The following is a 21,155-nucleotide window of genomic DNA, read 5'->3' as shown; positions in this document are numbered from 1 at the left end:
TTCTTCAATCTCTTTCTCTTTTTTCTTTGAGGTCTGATGCCAACCTGATAATTGTGAACTTGACAAGCTTTAAAAGAAACTCCTGTCTCTTAATTAAATAGACCTTACTTTCTTGCTAAAGAGGGAAGTCTGCAGCACATGCTTTTATGAAAAGAAATAAACACAGATTATACTGACAATACCAATAGGGCTCCTAAATCACAAAATGGCAATGTCCACAATTTTATTGCATCCACAAATGTCAGTTAGCCTTGGCAATGAAACTGAATGACTTTCTGCAAAGCATAGGCTACTTGATTCAGCTCAACCCCAACTTTGTTATTGGCAGCAGTTAATACATGGAACAATGTTAAAATACATGGAACAACGTTAACTGAAATACAGATACTTAATTCTTAGTGACCATTCTGAACTGACAACATGGCCTGTACGGTGGCACGGTAATTGTGACAAGATAAATTCTTGTGAGAGTGTAAGACAAATTTCTGGAGCTGTATTTTCTTATCAGGCCCTAGTAACAGATAACAATGCATGTAAAATACACTGCAGTATTCCTTCACAATTGGACTGCAAATACGAATGGCTGTGGTGTGGGTCCTTTTAACTAACCAAAAGCTCCCGTTTTTGTGTTTGTTTTTTTTTATAATTTTTTTTGGAACTGATACAAATTAAATTGCATATGCAAGAAAAGCAGCAGCATGTGCCTGTACTTCTGCATTTGTAATTGCATTATGAACTCATTCCAAAATGTACTAAATGGAACAAGAACTTGGTCAGTTAATGAGCACAATGATTTTTCTCTTTAAAGACCTGGTACTATGCAGTCTCTTGTTTCTTACATTTCAGAAAGCAACGTCTGATAATCTGCATCTTATTTCCTGTATACAGCACTTCTGCCTAATAATTCTTGATTTTTAAATTTTGTTTGTTTGTTTTTGATTATAGGATGGTCGTTTGCGAGTAAATGATCAGCTTGTTGCAGTAAATGGGGAGTCACTTCTGGGCAAGTCAAATCACGAGGCCATGGAGACACTGAGGCGCTCCATGTCCATGGAGGGGAACATTCGTGGGAGGATCCAGCTAGTAGTTCTTCGGAGACTAGAGGCACAAACAGAGGTGAAGCAATAAATGTATCATTAAATAAATGACTTTGTGGTCTTGGTGTTTTTGCATAGAGGAGATGACCACTAAATTCTTGGTCACAGAGAGCACATCCTGGCAGAATGAATTCCTGTTTTCATGGAGTCAGGATTCACGCAGTGCTTCTGCTTGATGTCTCCCGAGTTGCTCTTCCTGTTGAGGCCAGGCTAAAAGTTGCCTCTTATCTTAATTTGCTATTTTGACAAGTTTTAGAACAAAAGAAAATGTGATCCAAAGAAGGATTAGTTAGGATTAATGAGTTGGTGTAGTTTTGACTATGTTACCTCCTCGGGGCAACAGTTCAGATACAGATGATTTTAATTTTTCTGATTCCATTTGTTATCATAATCTCTGCTCTTAATGTGACTTGGATTTTGCTTCACTCTTGCCTTTTCATTTTCATTAGCATTTTTATTCACTCCCCATGTTTGTGTTTATGATTATACTTTTTTTTCTCTCTCACATGTGTGCATGTGCACATACATGCCCTTTCTCCATCTTTTTGTATACACAGATGTGTGTATATATATACTGGCTGCCCAAACTACTCATCCCAGTTTTAATTTTGGCACTTGAGTAAATATTTTAATAGGTTTTCAACATCTGTGTGTTCCTTAGAATAAAAATACATACAAATCGAATTGTGGTATGAAAAGTTGTAAAAAATCTCATTACAGAATTCTAAGGGATGATTTTAAGCTTTTTATTTAATAAGCATTGCCAAAACATTTTAAAATGTTGAGAATAATCCATTTTTAAGTTTATTCAGATAAAATATAGATGGGGAGGGCCAAGAGGCTTGTAGTACAATTAACTTTTAACGTTTTCCTGATAACAGATCTATCTGATTTACTACCATTATTGATTGAGAATTATATTTAGAAGAATGCTACTGGCTGAACATTATGGTCTTTGTTGGGAGGATGTTTTGCATTGAGGGATGGGCTCTGTCAATTTTACTGGGAAAAATGAAAAACATTCATTAGTAATTCTAGAACATTTTATAGGAAAACGCTTATTTGCTTTCCTTTTCTATGTGGCAGCATTACATTATAAGGAGGAGTTTAAAAGTACATGTTGCATTTATTATGCATTCTTGCAATGTAAGAAGATAGCTCACCTTCAAATAAAGCATGATCTTGCAAGTTTTATTCATTTAGTAAAAAACAAATTTTTTAAAAAATAAGAATTGCAACACAATTCCAAGCAAAAATCAGACTGACCTAATAAGGCTACTTTTTATAGTTAAGCGTATTGCTTTGTATGTTGTCCAGATGTATGACAAAGGTAAATAATCTCGACTCACCCTATGAAGGACAGATGATGAGGACTTGATTGAATCAAATTCATTTTAGACAGAAATTAATTTTTATAGGCCAGTCTTCAGGTTCAATTGTAATTCCATTTGAGTCTGGACACTGTAGCAGAAACGGGTTGTTACCCAGTCTTTCCCCAAAACAGCTTCCTGAGTACTGCGTCTCAGCTTGGTAGAAGCAGAATATGTTTAGAAATGCATTATTGTTTTTATTGGTCAGGACACTAATGGAGGTCTTCCGTGACAGATATGTTTTATAAGCTGAATACTCTAATTAGGCTGGTTACTGATCAGTTGTTGGGATACTGATTGTGTCGTTTATCAAAGAGCTGGAAAAGCGGATTTGTTGTTGTTAATTTAATGCTCCCTATCCCACTGAGTACAAGTCTTCAGTGTAGTAGTACTTTGGCTGCTGCAAGGCGTAATTTAGCTGGCAGTACACGTGAGAAAGAAGTAAACGTGGACCTTGCAACATAAGAAATCTTAAGTAAACTAAAGAATTTCCAGTAGGGAGAAGGAACATAATTGTCAGTGTGCAGCGGGTGCGTTTCTGTACAAAGCCTTTTCAAAGGGCTCATGCTGTGCTAAAAGGGAGGGGAGAATGTTGTGTATGCTGCCTGTCCACTGAGACCAGATTTGTAGCCGTATTGTCACCATGAGCATCCTAATATTGCTTTGTGTTTTGAGCTGAGGTGCATATTTTGCCGACTTGATTTTTGTGTTTAATTCAGGAGCTTGTAAGGCAGGTTGCAAGTGATTTAGTGCACACCTTTCTTATGCAGTGGTTTGCAGGCAATCACTTGCCAAAGCATTGGCCATCTTATCTCATTGAACAACTAAATGGTATGGGTTAGATCCATGCATTTCTTCTGTAGATGTGACTATGTAATGTAAGGAATTATACTTACTGTAACATTTGCTGGCATGATGAACAAAAGCCAAAACCAAAACAGACATAAAATACAGAAACTTTAAAGGTTATTCTGAAAACTAGCCATAACATTCTTCTGTGTGAGTTTTCAGTTTTCACTGAATACCAAGTACAGAAACGTCTTTTTGGGTCTGTCCCAGTTGTAGAAACTGTGATTATTTTTTTCTTTTGAACAACTGCTCAGGAGAATAAATTAGGCGATATGGCATGTGTTGGGGGGGGGATGTCTCAAAAGAAAAGCTGACTAGAGGTGTGACAGGAGTTTGTTTAGCTGCTAGCCAGAAGACCTGCATTTGGGAGTTTGGTGTAACTCCTTCCTTGCAAAACTGCTCTAGTGTGTGATCATCGGAACATATGTACTCGATCTCTGAGAGAAGGGAACCAGCTGGCTGGCAGAAAAATACCATTGGCATTGCCCGTGTTCTTGTGTTGACAATGTCACAAGCTGCCCTCCCAGATGGAGAATTTGAATGAAGCCAGTTGTGGGTCATAAAGAAAACACTCTTCATTTTTGTGCATCACTCAGAGATTGTTGGTGCCTAGAGATTGTCTGATTTCATGACCAGCAACAACAGATAGTCATTTTGAAGATGTCTTTTACATTTCACATTTGCAAGTAAGCAATGTACAGCGAACACGTTACGCTGTTTTTGTGTTGTCCATAGTCTGATCTTCTGCATTGTTGAACATTTAATTTTTTTAATACAACATGTGGTTCTGTTTTTTCCTTAGGACCGCCTGGACCAGGGGGCTTTTAAAAAATCAGCATTTGATGGGAGTCACAACTTTGCAGCTGTTTCCCGACGCAATGATACTATCCTTCAGCAATTTGTAACGTGCAGTCCTCAGGAAAGAATACAAGGTGGTCTCTCATATTTTTCTGTATGCTAAAAGAAAGTTATTGTGTTTTGTATTTTTATTTATTTTTTTTTCCTTGAAATACAAAGCTGCTAGAAAAGCAGTTAATTAGACTAAGTGCACACTTTGAGTCATGAAGATCCAGAGAGGGTGGGAGAGCTGACTCAGAAGTTGTGAATTAGATTCCTGGCACAAATTCCAGTTTAAGTAACAGTTTCTAGCTCGCTGCCCCAACACGTAAGGTTGGATAAAAAACAAATGATGAGTGCAAAATGTATGTTGTCAAAATGTTTATTTTATATATATCTTTAATGAGTACAAAGATTTTTTTTTATTGAATGCTTAGATTTAAGTCCCATGTTTTTATAAGCTAAATTAATTTATACAAATTGTTAAATTCATAAAGTACATGTGCTACTTTTAGACTAAAAGGTAAAATTTGTTCAAAGGTTAGAAATACTCCCTTAATTTCCAAATTGGATTTACACTAATTAAGTGATTTTTAAAAAAGGCAGGATTGTACATTGTGAAAAGAAAACCTACAGGTACGAGCAAATGTAAGCATATAAGAGCATTAAAGATCGTTTATTTTCCTGTCTTTTTCCATTTATGACGGCAGACTGTACTATCTGTCCAATTTGTACCTGGCTTAGCAAGGTTTAGATACTACAGATTTAGACTCCAACATTGTAAGAACAGATCTTCTTTAGATCTACATTATGTTTCTCATGTTGGAGTTAATACTGATTCAGTAGTTAAAGGAAAATAGTGTTATCCTTAGAGCTAGCCTGCCCTGTAGAGTTAACGATTGCCAGAGGATCACAAGATAGTAAACACCTTTAAAGCCATTTGTTAAAAACATATTCACAATTGCTTTGGAGTGATTGATGCAAGTGAATGGCAATGGGTAACCTGTCACTTAAACGAAGTTTAAAACAAAATTTGTGCAAGAGTTGTACTTTCAAATGAGGATTTTCCAACTGTGCTCTGAAAATAAGGATGATTAGTTTGTAGCACATTCATAAATCAATGTTTTCAATAAACATATTTTAGTTAAATAATAACGGTAAGAAAGCGTTATAGCAAACAGGAGATTTATTTTAACGGTTGATGGTGATTGGTTTGCCCAAAGACTCTGAGAACTGCTATTCTGAAGAATTTTAGGAACACTCGGTGCATTTCTGTATGTATACTTTTAAGTTTTTCTTTCAGTATGTGATATTTATAGCATAAGACCTTACTTTACCTGTCAAGCAATGGAAAACATAAATGCACATATGACTGTGCATATTTTTTGTGGAAGCTAAAAAGAAATGGATAGGGACAGAATACTGAGCATTCAGAGTTCAACCTCATTTTTAGTTTTTCAGTCAATAATGATAATTTTTAAAAGAGGAAACTGTGAACAAGACGATCTGTAGATTTGATTTATGGTTATATTTTCCTCAGTAGAAGTTAAGTGAATTTAACAGGTGGAGATAGCAATCTACAAGTTACTTTGAAAAGCTGAGGAAAAAGGAGAAAAAAATGTGACGGCCTCAGAGGAGTGAGTGTGGGATGGAGTAAGGATGCTCTGGAGTGCTGTTGAGGGCTATCATTGGGGTGGGTTGGCATGGCCGGGGCTTCTGAGCCATGGCCTGGGAGCAGTTTGTAACTGGAGTCAAGGGACAATAAACAACAAAGGTTGTTGTGGTGCTACTGGGAACCTACTGGAAGTATCATTGTTCTGAGATCTCTATTAAAGATTTGGCATATAATCAGTAAATTTATTGTGGTCTTGATGGAGAACTGTACAGACACTTTGAGCTGAAAAGTTGTCAAAGGTTGCTGGCAGTAGGATTCTGATCTGAAATGCTTTTGACGAAAGACACTTTGGCCTTATAGTACTCCTTCCTATTGTAGACATATTTCTCAAATTTTGAATTCATACTATTAATTACTGTAGAGCTAATCTTTCTGCTTTCCATATCAGCCTGTTATTTATTTCCAGTCATTGGTTCTTTTTTTTTTCGTTGTTTTTTATAAAAGACCTTAATCCTTGAAGGCATCCATAAAAGCAAAGCACTATGCTTATGCCCAACCATCATTTAACTGAGCTGTGAACTTCAGATTCTACATCTGTTAAGGAAATGAATCTCAGACAGGGTGAATTTCTTATACAAGCAAGAGCAGGCCCCAGTTGGGCATTCTCACAGTGTACTGACCAGACTTTGGAGGTGGAGGTCCGATTGGTACAACATCACAAATAACAAAGGTAGAAGAGCTTTTTAATGTAATACTAGATCTAATGCAACAATTTTAATGATACGAGTTGTATTAGGTTTAATAAAATGTCACTTTCTTAATTAATGTTTTCCAATAAATTATTTCTAGTATCATTCACTGCTCCTACCAATAAAACTCATATAAAAGCTCAGCAAAAACACACTGAAGCTTGGCTTGCTAATACTGTTGTCTGTTTTAAGAGCCTTTTTTATTATACATGAGCAAGAAAAACTAATGTCTAGGGAAAAGTGGTTATAGCCAAAACATTACATTTTGTCTTGCCTGTGGATATTTAAATAAAGGGGGAGGGGGTACTGATCTAATATTGAAATGTCAGTGTTTGTTCTATTTTTGCATGAATAATACTTGCTGCCTTCAGGTCCTCACTTCATTTGCTGCCAAGTTGTTGCAGTTTCAGTGGTTGGGTGTGTGGATTTTTTTTTTCTCCTGAGAAAGCCTCTTTGAGAAACGATACTTCAGTGCCAGGAGCATTACATTTCTGGTGCTGAAAGATTACTGGAATGTGTTTCATTAGAGGTTCTTATATATTTCTTATAACCCTTTATTATATACGGTTGTAGAGGAAATGCTGTCATCTCTATAGTTAAGTAGTAGAATAATCGTAAAATATCTCTACTACCAGTGGCTATCAAGTCCTTGTGGTTGTACAAGCATCTGTGTTTTTATACTTGTCATAATGTCAAGTTAGAAAATTAAAAATTTACATTTGAAAGTAATTTTTAGATTTTGTTTGTGAACATTACGTGTATCTTACAAATACTTACTTCCCTGAAATGCTTAATGTCTGAAAATTCGGTGCATTTTGTTAATAGTTTGGCTGTTCCTCTGACCACTTTAGATCTATTAAGATCTTTTCCTGAGGTCTTGAACGTGGGGGCGTTGACTGCCTTTTAGTTTAAGTTCTATCTTTTTTTTTTGCTCATGTACTAATTTTGCTGGGAGTTAGTCTGCTGTCATCACTCCTGATTCCCTCAGGAAGTCTGATGTTTTTCTGTATGTTCTTATCTACTGCAAGAAAAATGCCAGTGGTAACCAGTCACCAAACACTGTTTGTGAAGAGACATATCAGTTGCTGTGAATCAAAGTTAATAAAACAATATACTCAATACTGTCTCCAACCATGGCCATTGCAGGCTGCTCAGAGAAAAGACAGTAAGACAACAGGGGAGGGTGTAGTGTCATCATGCGTATATTTTCTGCTTTGGGTGGTCAGTGCCTTAGGAACTTCCTAAATCAGAAGTTCTGTCTAGACGACTGTGATTTTGATACCTCCCTGACTTTTAGTCCATTTATTTAAAATTTTCTTTTAATTTGGTTTCCAAAACATTGTCATGGCAATGAGATCCATGATTTCATTGCACGGGAAAAACTGCTGCCTTGTGTTTGTCCTGGATATGCTACTTGAGAGTTACACTGGGTGCCATGCTGTGTGTGACATGGTCAGTGAGATTCCTTTTCATAGCACATAGTTTTTATGATTTCATAGACTCCTTTATATCCCTTTTTATTGCTTGTTATTCTAAATTAAATATTTCCACTTCATGTTCCTTGTAGGAATGATTTTACATATTCTAACTATCCTTGCTACCTTTTCAGTAAGTTTCTGAATTATACTACATCCTCTTTCAGAAAGCAAGAATGAAAGAATGAAACTTCAGATGTTATTTAAAAACTAGGCATGCCATTTGCTTGCAGGATGAGGTGGAGTGTTTGGACTTATTCTTAAGGCTGCGAATGTTTCTTTGCCTTTTACTTCCCTAAGCATATATTCAAAGAATGATCCAGCCCACTTCTGAGGTATTGTTCCTGAGTGGCAATCGCTAATGTAATAGCCTTTGTGTATGTGTCAAGAGTTTTCTCCTACTCCCATGTGTATCACTTTGCAGTCACTGACATGAATTTCACCTGCATTTTATTTCCTACTTGCTTAATATACTGCAGTGCTTTTGCAGAGCTTTGTAGTTTGCTTATTTTGGGCAAGTCTAAATAATTTTACATGGGTACATTTTTTCATCTTCTGATTTGCTTCATCTTTTAAATCATTTAATTACCTTGTACAGTTCGAGTTTCCCTTTGTTAAATATTCTTTTTACTTTGAGAACTTGCCATTTATTCCTCATGTTTCCTGTCCTTAAATTGCAACCAGAAAAAAATATTTAATTGCAACTATTCAGTGTGCATGTATGTTGGGTAGCATATCCGTTTTCTGTGTCAGGCTGACAATCCTTTTTTTTTTTTTAATATCCCATTGGAACTTTTCATCTCATCCGCTCACCCTCCCTTTATTCTGATGATGATGTTCTCACTTTTCCTGACAAAGGTTTTGAACTATTCCATAGCATTCTGATCCTGAACAGGTTATCCAGCCAATAGGAATTTGCTGTTTTGTAGGATCCTTGAGCTAATAGCATAGTTTTGTTTGTTTTATTTGACTGGTTTGATTCTAGGGAACAACTTCAGTGCACTTACGTAATAAATATAATCTGTTGTTGTCTAGCTTAGTTCCCTCCCTCTAAACCATTTTCCTCTCAAATCACATTAGTACTTTCAGATAGGATTGTGCAAAAAAATCTAGCAACATATACAATGAACAAAACAGGTTGTGAACATACAATGTGTAGGTATTGTTAAATCACTTATCTGCCACTGAAGACTAAGAATGAAGTATCCAAAATTTCACAGAAAAGAAGGAGGGTTGAAGACATGTTCTATGTTAAAAAAAAAAAACAAAAACTTAGGGACTCCTTATAAGATCTGACCTGTTATACTGCAAGGCGTGAATTTACAAGACAATAATGAACTGGTTATAGCAAGCACAGCACTCATATTAAATACCTCAGGTATGTAAGTGTTGTTGCTTAGCAAACCACTGAGTGGTTTAATTGAGTAGTTTATGTTTTTCTTGGTTGGAAGTAATTTTCTGGTGTGAACTGAATGTCTTTTCTAGAGGTAAGGAAGGAATTGCCTTAATACCAGGAAATTGAGGATTGTAATTCAGAAAGACCCTCCTTCTTGTCTTGTCAGGAGATAACAGAAATTTTTCTTCTCTCTTCTATACATGAGGGATGGTAAATACTCCCCGTCAAAAGAAATGAAATCAAGAACCTAGAAATAGTGAGGGTGCAGATATACAGTAGAAGTGAAAATTCACTCAAATGGAGTAAAACAATGCACTCAACTTCACTATAAGCACGAAGTTTCCCTGTATTTGTCTTTAATTATGCATATGCAAATCTGAAAATCAGCTCTTCAGGAAATCTCAAGGGATATATTTTCTGCTTGGTATGATTTTAATTCTAGTTTAGTTAGTTTAGGGATTTGAATAATTTGTGAGTCATTTCAGAATTGCTTAAGGCCTTCCAGTCCAGTCATTGATCAATGAACTGTTGTTAAGTACTTGTTTCTGTGCTTTTTATTTTATTATTTTTTTTTAACACAGACACCCTTTCTTTTTAATTTCAGAGTTGCCAGTGTCTGATCATGGCAGTGGTGAAAATGAAACCCCTCCACCTCTACCACCACATCCCACAGAGGATTTGCTGAACGAAGATTATAATCATAGGTTGGACTTTGTCTATTCTTAATATTTACAGCCCTAATTGATTGTGATAATAGTTCTAATTGATTTTAAAATCACTCGTTATTTTGTAAAATTTTTACCACCATTTTAATAGTCATGTGATCCTTTAATATATATTGATGTTATTCTAGTATTCAGCGCTTTATTAATTTTGGTTGTTCATAAGCTGCGTTATGCCTCCTCTTGAAGATACGTGGGGTTGCAATACCTTGCATGTGTTCAGTAAGACAAAAATAATCCCAAAACATAATCAAAATTTAAAGAAAAAAAGTCAATTAAAAATTATACCAATGGATGCTATACATAGATGCAGTGCCTGAAGTCTCTTAAAGTTTTAAAAGTCCTAGCCAAATTCACTTTGTAGAAAACGAAATCTTGTTATATGGCATGTCAGCCAAAGAAGTTCTTGAGCTTTGAAAATGAAGTTTCAGTAAGTGTGAACATTGAAAAGTGTAAGTGAAAAAGTTACCAATGGACACTTCACAAGTTATAAACGAGTTGGGTAGATTTTTTCAGATAAATGCTACTTTGTCTAATAGTATGGAATTCTCTCAGGTAGCACTGGTTACAAATCAAAATGTTTATTTCAGCCTATCATACTTTTAATACCTAGTATGGAAAATTCAGCATTGAACACTTCACTCATTTTGTGTATGTTCACATTTGTAATAGTCACGTGACTATTTTATTTAAATGAAATGAGGAGAGTATACTTTTCAACTAAAAACATAGGTATACTTCTGTGCTTGTGTGTATGGATGTGATTAAAAACTAGCCTTTAAATGACCAACTGCAAGTAGAATGAAAGAGTACATATATGAGTACATATATTTTATTATGGATGCCTTGAATTATTCTTTTTTATAATAACAGACAGTAATTTTACTATAGTAATTACATACTTTCTGCTCTCGCAGGTGTGTAGGTATGTCATGGTAAACAAACAAAATTCTATATAGATTAATGGAAATTTGTACTGAATTTGCAACTACAGTTGTTTGCTAGAATCAGTTGCCAATTTTTCAACAAGATGGGAGTGAAAACATTCCCTTAAATGATAATGATGTACTAAAATGATAATGTATTTACAGGTCTTTCCTCCCACCTTGACTTTTTTTTTCCCGGTGTTGTATTGGTGTTCCATTCAGAACAAAAGTTCCAAAATTGAATTCCTGTGGAAAGTCATGCATATTTCACAGAAAATTCATTTTAGTAGGAAAAAAAAAAAATGGAGGAAATGTTTTGACACTGAAAAATCTGTTGTTATTGTATAGTTCAGAAATAAATCTTTTTAATTTAATCTTTGTTTTCAGAGAAAAGAAAACTGTTTCTTATTGAAAAATGATGTGGAATTTTTCTGATGCATTTCAGTGAGGTGTTTTGACTCCTCAAAGATTAAAGCTATGTTGATTTTCAATCAGGTAGAATTTTTAAATGTTTATATATTTGCCTAACTTGATATAAAATCAAATAAGTAAAAACAAAACCCACGCATTATACCTTAGGATTCTACAGAGTTTTATGGCAGTCTCCATAAAACCTCCAGCATCTGCAGAAGAGGTGGGTAGCTGTATGCTTCTAAAACAGCTTTAGATAGTGGAAGAAGTAGATTTGAAAGAGGTACATGGGTGACATCTTTTCCAGCTTTTTGTAACATGTTATTTGAAAATGTAATGGTTAAATGGAACTAGCAAAACACATACACACAAATCCCTAGCAAGTACTTGTATGTTTCTCCTTTCTTCTGCTAAATGAAATATGAATTGTGTAAAAGCAGCAAATATCACTAAGCATTTACATTTGTATTTGCATCTGCTATGAAGAACAAGTGACTAGAGGTGCTAAGTCTCAGAAATGAAACGTGAGGATCAATTATTGATTTTAAAATGCATGGCTGCAAGCAGTTGGAGGAAGAAAAACATATATATTGCATGTTTTAATTAGATTGCTTGTGATTTGAGCTGGTGCCTAAATATTTTACTTTTTTTTTTTTTTTTCTTTTTCCTGCAGCCCTATCACAAATTCTGCAATGTATTTAACAGATCAGCACATCAACTTCAGATCTTTGACACCAGCCAAGCAGTCTGAATCAATTAATCTGAAAGCCTCAAAAAGCATGGATCTGGGTAAGAAGGGGTGGGGTGACACACAGGTCAGCTTTTTAGCCTCAGCACATCTGCACCATCTCTGTTTCTTGCTTTTGTTTCTTAAACACAAACATCAGGGAGCATCAGGGAGTAAGTTCTGCAGAGGATCTGCAGTGACGGGGACAATGGTCTGTCTCCTGTAGCATCTAATTGCAAGTACCATTTCTATTAAACTGAATAAAGGTTTATTTCTTTTTTCTTAAGGAACATTCTATCCATTGTATTGAAATCTTAGCTGCAGAAAGGAGGGAGCTTTTGTAAAACAGAAAGAATTGTTGTACAAGTTTTGTGTGTCTAAAAATATAGCAAAACAGCAATAACAGAAGTCATTTTCATATAGAATATAAATGATTACAAAACTGCAGTGGACAAAGGCTAACTTTCCTAAGACAAGCTGTATATGTCTTCATTGACAATGACAAACACACGTGACAAAAATCAAAGCGTTGCAGAAAATCTTTACAAATGCTTGAAGAGTGGTAAGGTTATGGTCCCCTCTACCTATCAAAGCTGTGGAGAAAATCCTGCAGGGTGGACAAAACAGAAAGTAAATGGTTCTTTCAATACTGGTAAAACATTGGTGAGTGAAAGATTGAAGGGTTATTGCAGTTGAAAAGTGAGTCATGTTTTGATGGTAGTTCAAGGAAAAGTTCATGAGATTCTTAAGCTGCAAAGAATCAGAAACCAAGTAAGTTTGTCTTCTGCCTTTTAATTCTTCTTTGTGGCACTCATCCTTTATCTTTCTGTTTCAAGTTAAAGTGTTGAGGGAGTAACTTTGAGGGCCGTCATTAGGATGTGTTTCATAACAGATTTCTGTTTTGTTGGACCAGACGTTATAGACAATGAATGGAAACTGTTTAATTTCTTACATAGTTTCAAGGTACCGTTTTGTTGTTGGTATTTTTTTTCCTGAAGTGTTCTGATTTGACCTAATTTTGGTACTGATTTTTGTCTCATTGCTGCAATATTATTTTAATGCATCATAAAATGTAAGCGCTTCTGCAATGGAGTGTTAGGAAACTAAAGCGTTGGATTAATACCTGTTGTATTAACAAATAATAAGAATCCATTTTGAGAAGTTCTTAAGGAAGAAAAAACTTCACATTTAAATTTACTGCATGAACAGACCAGAAATGAGTCCTTTTGCAGTTCTGTTCCACCCTTTTGACAAAGAATGTGTTAGTATATATGTTTTTTCAGAATGGAAATACTGTACATACTCAACAAAGAAATCAGTTTACAAGCTTGAGTCAAAATATATACTTATACAGTCAACTAGAAAAAATATTGTTCAACCTTATGGCCTATTTTTAGAAAGGCTCATTTACAGTTCCCCCTTAAGTCAATAGGATAGAATGTTTGCAAGCAGCAGTGTAAAATTAGGCAATGGGAATGCACTTCAGAGCATGTTCTGAACTACCAGGTAACTTGTACTTCCTTTTCTGCAGATCTGTTCATTTATATTGTAAGTTTCAAAGGAGTATAAACGATCTGCAACTGCTCTTGACGTGCACAACTGATGCTTTAAGAATTACACGATTTACTGAATCAATGGTTAAAAAAAAAAAAAAGTGTGTAGATATCCTTAATGTCTACAAAAATAAGTAAAAATGTTGTATGCAGATGGTAACTGTTGAAAATACCTCTTCTGAAATGAAACAAAAAACAAAAGGGGTAATGATTAGAAATGGTAATGTTTTATCCTTCTCGTATATGATGATGTGGGAGAATTGTATGTTCTGAAGGTAGGTTTATTACTTTTTTTTTTTTGGTTCATTTCTGTTTTTCTATTTCATTAAGGAAATGGGCCCAACTGTAATCATGTAATCATTTTCTTATAAGGCTGCTAGTTACTTATTGGGAAAAAAAGACTGAGTAAGAAACCTGAGTTTAGCATTTCAGGAATAAGTTGTTTACCCAATAGAAAAATGAAATTACGACCTTTTGCAGTCCTTCTTTAGTGAGCAGTGAAACACTTCGCTCAACTTTCCACTTTAAGAAAGATTTTAGGCAGAAGCCTATTTAGTCTGGAAAGGTGAAGGGAAAAGAAATATGAAAATATGAGATAACTGCAATATAAATGCTTCTAATGCAAATAAAATTCCAATAATTTGGTATCTAAAACAGTTCTTTCAAATAGAGTATTGGTATAATGCACACTCAAAATAGATTTTTTGGAGAAGGAAAATATATTAGTTTGCTTTTATATTTTTCATATTATTTAACAACAGTCATGACCCATAGTAACTTCTTATTCCAACATTCAGCTAAGTACCCAATATTGATTTCAGTGTGATGTTTGCCAGCACAAAAGGGGTGGGAAGTGCTGCTGTCTTTTTCTTCCAGATCCAGAGATGTGGTTGTGAGAATGACTTGTTGGCTACCACAGAGGAATTTTGTAGCGGATTTGGTAACAAAGGAAGTTTTTGCTATCTGAAAATGGTTTTATAACTGCTAGGCCCCCCTTTTTCTGTTTGTCATGTGATGCTGTGCACTTATTACTTTTCTTTTGTTCTAAAGGTCTCCAATCCCCTTCCAAAATAAATAAAACTAATATGATGAACAGAAAAATAACAGAATTGAAGTCTCAGGGGAGAACTTTGAGACTTTACAAAATGTGACTTAAATTCAGTTTCTTTCCTTTTAAAACAAATTGTCTGAGTTGTATGTCACCACCGATGTGGGAAGACATAGTCAGTCTTTAAGGTTACAAGGTCCAGAAGTCACTTGGGTCTCTCTAGACCAAAATATGATCCTGAACTCTGTAGACAACAGAATTAGCATAATATGGGGGCATAAATGTGAAATTTGTACTGCTATCCACTTATGAAACATTGTACTTTACCTTGAAATATGTGTATACATGTAATGCATTAGATGCTTAGTTAGGAGATGAAAATTGCATGGATTATACAACAGCATCCTCAGAAGGATCATCAAAGGCAGTTAACAGAAAATTTTTAACACAAGCACTGAGAATCCACATATTGCTACAGACTGGAAACCTCATGACAATATACTAAATTCATTAAATTAGGGGGCTAATGAAATTATATAGTAAGGATCTTTTGGTTTTGATCAGGGTTGATGCATGCACAAGAAGTAAATCCGTTAAGTAAAGACTAGTCTATAATTATACAAATTTACAATGAAAACCCATTTAAAATTGATGTTCATCTTTTCATTTCTATATATTTTAGGCCCAGAAACCTTTGAGCGCTTAATCTGTTTTCCAGTCATATCTGTTTACAAAATAATAATTATTGTAATTGTAAATTGGTACCCTCAGTGAATAGTATCAGGATATAAACAGGGGTGATCAAATAGTGTGCAGTAGAGTTAAGATGTAGCATCAATTTATTGTCATTCCACATCTCAAATCTAACAATGAAAGGGACTTGGCACATGCAGCAAAAGCTGTAGGTTACTCACCAATAGGAAGAAATGGTTTAGTTTATTGACTGTTTGTGTATCTGTGTTGTTGATTAGCAGTTGGACAGTAGCAGAAGATATGAACCAGCTGATTGTTCAGGCAGGGTTCTGTGTTGTTATGCATGTGCCGTGAGTTATATGAACCTTAATAGCTAAATTCACAAATCACATGAATCCAAAATCGGCAATGTCTGGAGATGTATTTGAAGAACTTCTATTTGTAGATGAATTAGTTTTCACCTGAATGCAATTTATAAACAAATCAGTGGTATGTGTGTGATACTGTTGTAGTATATCTTTTAAAAATATATATAAACAAAGGATCTGTGGTAGTGTAATAGTAGTGGTAGTTTGATACTTTATTTGGTTTTGTAGGTATGAGCAGAAAATCCTACATCATCTGTATAGACATCTTTGTACCAGGTATATGAAGGCAGTTGGAATGGTTGCAGTGTGACTGGTTCTGTGCTTTAGCATCCATTATTTAGTCAGCGACCTAAGTCTTTTTAAAATCTACTGCTTCATTCAGGATAATAGGATACAGATTAGTTCCATATCAGCTCTAAGTTCCAGTGTTCTTCCTTGCTGCTGTGTTGAGATAACAACAGCACTTTCTGGATCACTGGCAGAGTTCTTATGTTAGTTCTTATGTTATGTTACCCGTGTCTTATGGTATATCTTTTTCTTTGCCTTGTCTATTTTTATTCTGAACTGGTGACAGAAGAGCACAGCCACATGTTTTCTTTTACTGATCGTGGCACTTGAGATGTCCATTTGGTAGTGTAAATTTATGTTATGGGTGATGGTGTTTGAATATATTAGCAGGGAAAATAAGTGTCCTTTTACCATGATTTCAAGAATATGTGCAGGGCCAGCCAAAGTCTGGCTTGGATTACATGCCTGTACTGATTAGATTTAGGCTGCTTGCCAAGTTTGAACTTGTGCTTATAGCATAGTGTTAAAAACTAGCAAAACAAATGCAGAAATGCTAGAAATACATGTGTCATTGTGCCTTCCCACTCCACAAATAAGTGGTACGCTTTTTTCTGAAACTTAATGGCAGATGAAAATGAAGAAGAAGAAATCAATGGCTTCTATACAAGTCATTGGAAAGATGATTTTCCCTTTCCTTCTATGTGCACACATTTTCCTGTACATTAGCATTGGTTGTCTAGAAAATAACTTCTTTATAACCGCTCATCAGAACCCATTTTCAGTAGTGTTTTTTCTTTCTTTTAACTGTATTTAAAAGGTAATTTATGTGGAAAAAAATAGCAATATGGATTTTTGTTGTATTAAAAGAAAGAGGAAAAGAAAAAGAAATGAAAAAAGGTGTTTTATTATTTATCTCTAATACCCTTATTTTCCGTAAATCTTTATGCACAGGAATGATTTAGTCTATGCAGAAATGTACTGTAAAAACTACAGCCATGGGCTTTGTATTCAAACACATGAAAGTGTGGCTTGTTTTAACCTGAAGCAGCATGAAATTGAATCATATGAGTATATAACTATTTTGTTGTGTATCAATTCAGGCTTTGTAGATTTGTATTTAAGGATGTTGTTATAATAACCCATGACCAGTATCCCAAGGTACTACTCAAATCCACCTTTCTTTCCCCATAAAAAGCAAAAACCCATAGATCTTAACTGATTAAGCATTAAAGCCTGAAGAAATGGAAATACCCTTTACTTGATTTTAAATGTGAGTGAAATATTATTTGCTAAAACATAATTAGACATACTCAGAATCACTTAACCTTGGAGCATATTTATTGAAAATATCGGCCAACTTCATTTGTGTATTTAAGAATAATTAGCAAGTGAATATGCAAGAAGTGGTATGGAGTTTTCTGCCAGGAAGCCACTATTTAAGTAAATGCTCATTTCTTTGTTAATGAGGGATGCATTAGATAACAGTACATAGGTTTAAAACACCTTAAAACAAAGAGAAACGAGTGTTTATAGAAGGATGTGGAAAATGCAATCAGTACTATTAGCTGTTACCTTTGCAGTTTTCTATGAACCAGTTCATTCTTATTCTATTCACAATTTTGGATATTGAAATAAATATCTCAAAAGGTAACCAAATGAGAACCAGGCAGAGCTAATGGATATTGCTCTTCAGTTAAAGCACTGATTTCGTTCAAGTACAATTAAAAGAATGCATTTTGGTAGGTCCTCAAAAGTGGCACGCTGTTTTAAAATTGTTGTGTTGTTAACCAGGTTGTATGTAAGGAACCAACTTCAGATCTGCATTTAGAAGCCAGTTAAGGTCATAGGAACATGAATGTTGAGAAGATGGCTCAGAATTCTAATAGGCTTTTTGGCGCTACTGGACTTTAACAACAATTTAAAAAACCAACTCTTAAAGAGGACTTTTCAGAAAGAAAAATGTCATAGGTTTAGGAAAACCTGCAATGTGTATGGCTGTAATTGTCTTTGGGATCAAGGGCCAGGAGACGTTCTAAAGTTTTTCTAGCTCATGTCATGAACAACTTCATAGTACTGTCAGATTAGATACCTGTTTTCCAAGGCTACTCTGCAGAACAAATTTTTAGAAATGAACACAGCACATAGTTTTCTTGGTTTAAATAATTTTCAAATTTCTTCTTGAGGCCTGCAAGTAGGGAATGAATGGAGGGACACAGTGGGACTGAACTGAAAATTAGATTGTTTTATTCTTTGTGACAAGAAAGGCTTTTAGCAAAGTCATTTCTCTTACAAAGTTTTACAACAAATCAGGGGTGATGTGTTTGAGGGGAAGGTGAATTGTGACATAAGAACAGATGAGGACAGGAGGGAATATTAACTTATTTGGCTGGTTTTGTAGAAACCTCTCAGGATTCAAAAAGTTTGCTGTGGAGCTGACTGGGAACATCCCATGAGCTGTGATGGTGGTGGAGCTGGGAAAATGGTAACACGTGGTTGAGGTGGTAATTTCTTACACAGCTTTAGTCTAAGTTTGAAGTAAGTTGATCTGTTAATGTACTTGCACTATTGAAGTATTAGAGGTAGAAAATATCAAATAAGTTAATATTTAGCTGCTATGAGAAAATACAGATGATAAAGAAGTCTTAATCTCAAAATAGTTTTAAGAACACTTCATTTTAAATCTTTCCTGCATCAATATTCTCAATCAGTGAATAATAACAGATTAGGCTAGGAACTTGTGGTTTAACCATAGGAGTGTGGAAGAAGAATAACATATGGGAGATGTGTGTTGGGTGAGTTGGATCAGTTTTAGCCCTGTACAGTTTCACTGGAACAGAGGTGAGAGGGAGGTAGTGGTGACATGGATACTGGGGTGGAGTGCACCCTCAGCAAGCCTGTGGATGACACCAAGCTGAGTGGATTTACCTTTGTTACCATGTGAATAAAAGTTATCTTTAATCCTCGTTCAAGTGTTCTGCTAGCTTCGCTGCTGAAATGATCAACACTGAAGTGAACAGGAGCCTATCAAGGACTTTAAATCTTTCAGGAATGCGTAGGTGTTGGATATCCAGGAGACTGCAGAACTGGAGAGATGGGCCCCTTCTGTAAAGTTTTGCCATCGCTAGGGAGGGGAATAGAGAGAATTGTTGAAGGAAAAGATTTTAAGACTGTGCAAGATTTTCCTTCCTACTATGCACAGTTCATTGCTTCAGTAGGTTTTAATAACAGGTCTTTGGTCTTTGTACGCGGTACTACAATGAAACCCCAGAACAGCTAACAGCATTTTCTAAGTGATGGTTGTGAGCCAGGATCTGACACAATCTCTGTGAGTAATTTATGCCACTCCTCGAAGGGGGAATGTTTCACCAAGGAAATAAATATGGCAGGAGAATTATGTCATTGGCAGTGTCTTTGACTAAAATTAATTGCTGATGCAGTGCCTTCATTATGCTGAAAGGGCTGGGTATGGATACAGTGCATTGGAAAAAGCAGTGACCATTTTGTTGCCTTGCTTTATTTTCATGTGTTGTTTATACCACAGAAATTGGCAGATTCTAAAAAGCACAGAAGCATCATTTGTGTATGTGGTTTGGGAATACAGCCCTTCTTAATTGATTAATTGTAAGACATTTTGTAGTGCACTTCATACACACTGATAATGGAAAATTGTTCTCCAGGAAATTCCTTGATGTTTTAGGCACTTTTTTTTTTTCTTCCCCATTTGTTGTAATTTAAAAATAATAATAAAAAAGTCCTTCTTTGCTTCTTTTGTGAGTGCAGAACTGTAGTTGGTCTTCAAACGTATGTCTCAGTTTGTTCAACAGAAATACAATTAACTTCCACACATTTAGAAGACTTTAAGTAGCTATTGGGCAATGTGGCAAATCTAATCATTCAGAAATGAGGCACTGAGTTGAAGACTAGTGCCCTGTATCTTGTGAATAGTAGTGACTCCTTGTTTGGGGAAAAATGATATAATTGCACAGAGATTGTACTGGGAGAAAGGAAGAAAATTGATTGTCACAGATGACAACAGCATTGCTTTGCACTTCTCTAAACAGTAGTTCAGAACAAGTTTGACCTGTAGGTAAACTTGGACAGTATTTAGATGCAAACTGTTTCTGAGGCAGTGCGGAAGATCTGTTGTGTACTAAACCACTGAAAATCCCACAATTGAAATAAAATTGCTGCACTAGTTATATTGAGTGGGGTACAGAAATGGCAATCAAAAGATTAGGTGGAAGGATGTGGATGTTTTGTGGTTGCTTTTACTGTTGCTAAATACTACGACTTCGTTTCTTAAAGCGAAACAGCATTTGGGAATATTACCATAGACGTTCTAATACAACTGATTATTCCTGACATACAGTTTTTTAACCTTTTGGTTATTGGCATGGGAAAAAAGTATCAGTTGTTTGCTATGAGCTGGAGAGACTTGTTTGTCTTAGTAATACTTCATTTTACATAATCTGTGATTTTGCTAGTCACCCAAATGTCTGTGCTTTTCTTAAATAGCTGTAGAACTTCAGTCACTTTCATTTCAGTAATTACTTCAAGTACTGACAACAAGTATCTAACTGGCTTCTGTGATAAAAATGCAGCTCCTAAATTATAGGTGTTAGTTTTAAAAGAGATAGAATGTTTTATGCTCACAAACACTGAAAACTTCATGAACTAACATACCTGGAGTTTCAGGGATGTTTAAAAATATAACCTATTTGTTTGGGTTACAAGTTAAGGAGAAGGTTCTTTGTGAATGTATTTACTCTCTTGCACTGATCCTTCCAAGATTTTTTTATTTAAATACGTTGCATGCATCAATTCTAGCCTAAGAATACGTAGTCTTTACAGTGTTCCCATAAAAATAGTTGCAGTTGAAATTTTGTTATAAACGTTTTCCTGATATACTGCAGTCTGGCACTGAGCATTCCCAAATGTGATCCTGTTGAGCTGAAATTGTTCATAGTTAGTTGCAATGTAATTACTTTTTGATGTTGCAACAACAAGTTTTTTGTGTTTTTTTTTTTTTGT

At 35.2% G+C, this 21,155-nt stretch overlaps 1 protein-coding gene across 3 annotated transcripts in view; it reads left to right on the top strand.

Moving 5' to 3' along the window:
• Nucleotides 1-21,155, top strand: part of PARD3B (par-3 family cell polarity regulator beta) — a 401,316-nt gene that overhangs the window by 205,744 nt on the left and 174,417 nt on the right. For all 3 annotated transcript variants that reach the window (XM_082763760.1, XM_082763759.1, XM_082763758.1), the window contains exons 12-15: nt 946-1,116; nt 4,119-4,248; nt 9,993-10,092; nt 12,121-12,236. In XM_082763760.1, coding sequence (XP_082619886.1) covers nt 946-1,116; nt 4,119-4,248; nt 9,993-10,092; nt 12,121-12,236 — 517 coding nt within the window. The remainder of the gene's footprint in view (nt 1-945; nt 1,117-4,118; nt 4,249-9,992; nt 10,093-12,120; nt 12,237-21,155) is intronic.

The sequence above is a fragment of the Aythya marila genome, assembly GCF_965140915.1.
Source record: "Aythya marila genome assembly, chromosome: 6".
NCBI lineage: Eukaryota > Metazoa > Chordata > Aves > Anseriformes > Anatidae > Aythya > Aythya marila.
Note: the sequence above shows the minus strand (reverse complement) of the source record. Positions and strands in the feature narration are given on the sequence as shown.